We start from the raw sequence: 4051 nt of genomic DNA on the forward strand, positions 1-4051 counted from the left end.
ACCTATTGCACCGCGGCTTTCCTGCTGCCGCACCTGCCGCCACGGGGGGTGGGGGGGGCTCATCCTTCGCGGGCGTCTGCGCACACTTAGTGTTGGCACGCAGTGGCACCCAAAAGGCAGTTTCAAGGGAAGGCACGGAAATAGGTTTTGATACCTGTGGCCACGTGTGACGGCGGGTTTGATGGGGACAAGCTCATGACCGTGTACAACACACCGGTGGTTGTAAAATTGGGCCCTCGGAGCCGTTCGGGCAGCCGTGGCTCAGACGCGCCCTGGCCCCCCCCACCCCCCAGGACGCGGTGACGGCGCTGCTGGCCAGAACTACCGCCCAGCTACAGGCCGTGGAGCGCGAGCTGGCCGAGGAGCGCGTGAAGCTGGAGTACACGGAGGACGAGATCCTAGAGATGGAGCGGAAGGAGGAGCTGGCTGAGGCCGTGTCTGAGAGGTAGGGTGAGGCCCCTGCCGGGCGCACAGAAGCCGGTGCCAGGTGGCCGGCGCCCTGGCAGAGCACTCCGGGGTGATTGGCATTCCTCGTCCGCGCCTCTGCGGAATGTGCTGGGCACACTCGGTGCCACCCGGCGGCCGGAACGCCCATGGGGACCTTCGTGTTACACCGGAGGAGGCAATACCTTGACCTCTGCCCCCAGCTCCCCACGCAGGCTTTTCCACCTGGAATAGGCTCCTTTAAGTTGTTTTTCAGCAGCTTTTCGGCCTGTCATCTCCCTAGCTTAGGGTTCACCCGTTTCCCGTGGACGAGTCGGCAGTCTTTGGTGGAGTCACAGAGCTGTGCCATGGTCGCCACAGTTGATTTTCCAGCACTTTGATCACATCAGAAAAAAAACCCTCTCTCGTTAGGGCAGTAGCGCTGTCCCCGTGGATTGGCCCGTTCTGGGCATTTCACCTCCCGGGAGCCGTGTGCTGTCCTTTCGCGTTGTACCTGAAGCCGCCTGTTGGCGAGCCCTTGACTCGGTAGAGACCACTCCGCAGTTACAGGTATAATTCTGACGGACAGGCTCCTCAAGCGAATGGATTTCTGTCCGGTCCTTTCTGGACGCGTTTTTGTATCGCTTTACTTGCCCATTTTTCAATGAAGAGCATCCTATTTCCAATGCTTCCTGCTGCTTCCTGATAGCTTTCCCGGAACCGATTTTAGGAATTGATTTTAGGGAGGGAGGGTGCCCAGCAGAAGTGGGAGGGTTGTATTCAGGGACCCGCTGAAACTGGGAGGGGCTGGGAGAGAGGGTTCAGCATTCTGGGATCTTTAGCAGCTGCCATTGTGTGATAAAGGCAGACAGACCTTCTTACTGAAAGGCCTCGTCAGGTCGTCTCCCTCTAAAACAGAGAAGCCTGTTACTTCTGGAGGAGGCACCTCTCTGACCTCCAGAAGTGCGCGGGTCTCGCTGGGGGCCTTGCGGCAGGGGACTCAGCCCCTCGGTGCGCGTCTTCTCTCTGGTTTTGTAAGAAAGAAAACATTTTATTTTTCTGTCCCCATGCCTCCAGCAAGGGCTTTAACTGAATTCGGTGGAGGCTATGCAGAACGTTTTCTGGGAGGGCGGGGGCTGGGGGGGGGAGGCTCCACAGAGTGGAAAACAAGAACGAGATCCTGGCACGCTAGGAGCACCCGCTGCACTCCATGCTGCCAAAGTGCCGTTGAGAATTCCTGATGAGCAGCGGAAGCGGGGTGGACGGGGAAGGCCTTGTTGGGGCAGAGGAGACGGCGCTGATGCACCCGCCTGGGCTTTTGCGATGTCCACCTCCAGGAGCTGGCAGGCCGACTCGGTGGACAGCGGCTGTAGCAGCTGCGCGCAGACCAGCCCCCCCCGCCCCGAGCCCTGTGGCGTCGGCGTCGACCCTGTCCACGGACGCACGTTCGCCGGCCAGGCAGACCCCTACAGCCCCGAGAAGTTTCAGCCTCCGCCTCTTAAGGTCAGTGGAAAAGGTCGAGGGATTTATGCCTCAGGGGGATTTATGGGGCCCCCTGAGGTCCTGCCGCACCCCACCGGGCAGCGCCCCCCAAGGCCACGGGACACCCGAGGGAGTCGGCGGGGGGTAGACAAGAAGGCTCGGAGGCGGACGGCTCAAACACGCGAGTAGGGCCGTGTGGCTTACCTGCGGACGCTCCTGGTGACCGTGACCGGGGCCGCGGGGAGGGTGTGGTGGAACGTGGGCGCTGCTGCTGGATGGAGGGGTCACGGCCGAGGCGGTATTTCCCTGGGAGCCGAGGGAGCGAAATGAAGGGCCTAAATCTGGAAGCAGTGTCACATGGGCACAGCGGGCACCATCAGCTCTCCAGGAAAAAGGAAGGACAGCTGTGGTGAAACAGGGTAGCTTTGTACGGCTCCGTGCTGTCGGGCGGTGACCGGTCCCCATCTCTGGGGCCCCGCAGGGCTCAGGAGGTTTCGTGAGTCCCCAGGGTTTTGGACGCTCGTAGTCTCTTTTCTCCGTTTGTGACGTTACAAACTGTGAAGTGTCCCTTTGCCCCTGTCTTAGCTGTGCTTGTGGCTGTGTCTTCCGTGGAGAAATCTGGCCCACTTGTGGTGACGCGTGTCTGAGGAAGCCAGTGAGGCAGGGAGACACCACATCAGTGCTCTGTCGAGACTTTGTTCCTAAACCATTCAAGTCCCCAAAACGTTTTCTCACCATGGCCCCTGCTCTCCCCCCCGAGCACAAGGACTGAGCGAAGTGGAACCCGGCTGCCCCGGTTTCCCCAGATGCAGCCCCTGCGGCCCCAGCGGCCCCAGCGGGGTTGTTTTTGGCTAATTTGGGTAATTTGCCATCGGTCAACTCTTCAAGACCTTTGAAGGCATCGGCGCAAACAGGGAGGGAGCCGTGGGGGCCTAGTTTGGTGTGTGGTCATCCCCAGCCCCCGATTTTTTAAAAAAATTTTTTCAATGTTTTGTTTATTTCTGAGAGAAAGAGAGAGACAGCGTGAGCAGGGGAGGGGCAGAGAGGGAGACGCAGAATCTGAAACAGGCTCCAGGCTCTGAGCTGTCAGCACAGAGCCCGACACGGGGCTCGAACCCACAAACCGTGAGATCATGACCTGAGCCGAAGTCGGAGGCTTAACTGACTGAGCCACCCAGGCGCCCCCCAATTTTCATTTTGAAATGCTTCCCGTCTATAGATGACTTGCTAGAACAATGTAACAAGTGCCCACCTGCCCTGCACCCGAGTCCCCCCGTGGCCAGTCCCTCACTGCGTTGGTGCACGCTCTCCATGTGCACGCAGGGAGGTGCGAGGCCTTGCGCATGCGGCCGTGAGGGAAATATGTGGAAAATCCTGCCCTCGAGGGGGAGGCAGGCAGGAAGAGAACTCCGGACAACATGCGGGTGCCTGATGCTTGAGAGAGGCAGAGGGGCCGTGAGTTCAGCTTTGTGCTTCTGTCTCAGAGAGGTCGGGGCCATGAAACGGTGCAGCCTCTGTGGGTAATACGGAGCTTCCTCAGAAGCTTAACAGAACTGCTTTGTGACCCAGCAGCCCTGTTTCCGAATGTGTATCCAAGACAAGTGACACTAGGGTCTCCAGGAGACACTTGTGCAACCAGGTTCATAGCAGCGTTATTCGTGGTGGCCTCGAGGTAGAAGCAACCCGGGTGCCTGCTGTCAGATGGGTGGATGAGGAAGAGGTGGTGTAGCCACACGGCGGGATGTTACTCGGCCTTAGGAAGGAAGAAAACCCTCTTCCCTGCTGCAGCACAGGCGAACCCAAAAGACACGCTAAGTGAGATAAGCCAGCCACAGAAGGGCGAACATTGTATGAGTGCACGTATGGGAGGTCCGTAGAGTAGTCTGATTCCTATGGACAGGAAGTACAGGGGTGGTGGCCAGGGGCTAGGGGGCGGGAGGACGGGGAGTTGTTTAATGGCGACAGTGTCAGTCTGGGAAGGTGAGAAAGTTCCAGAGCTGTTTCACAATAGTGCAGATATATTTAGTGCTACTGATAATATACGCTGAAAAATGGTGAAGGTGGTGGATTTCATGTTTTTTACAATGAAGAAGAATGACAGGTCATGGAAGCTTTACCGAGAAGTGGGTTTTTGAGCGGAGGCCTT

At 58.4% G+C, this 4051-nt stretch overlaps 1 protein-coding gene across 1 annotated transcript in view; it reads left to right on the forward strand.

Moving 5' to 3' along the window:
* Nucleotides 1-4051, forward strand: part of WWC3 (WWC family member 3) — a 108591-nt gene that overhangs the window by 96632 nt on the left and 7908 nt on the right. The window contains exons 17-18 of the mRNA XM_077761392.1: nt 244-445; nt 1761-1926. Coding sequence (XP_077617518.1) covers nt 244-445; nt 1761-1926 — 368 coding nt within the window. The remainder of the gene's footprint in view (nt 1-243; nt 446-1760; nt 1927-4051) is intronic.

The sequence above is a fragment of the Crocuta crocuta genome, unplaced genomic scaffold (genome assembly GCF_008692635.1).
Source record: "Crocuta crocuta isolate KB4526 unplaced genomic scaffold, BGI_CrCroc_1.0 scaffold224, whole genome shotgun sequence".
Classification (NCBI taxonomy): Eukaryota; Metazoa; Chordata; class Mammalia; order Carnivora; family Hyaenidae; genus Crocuta; species Crocuta crocuta.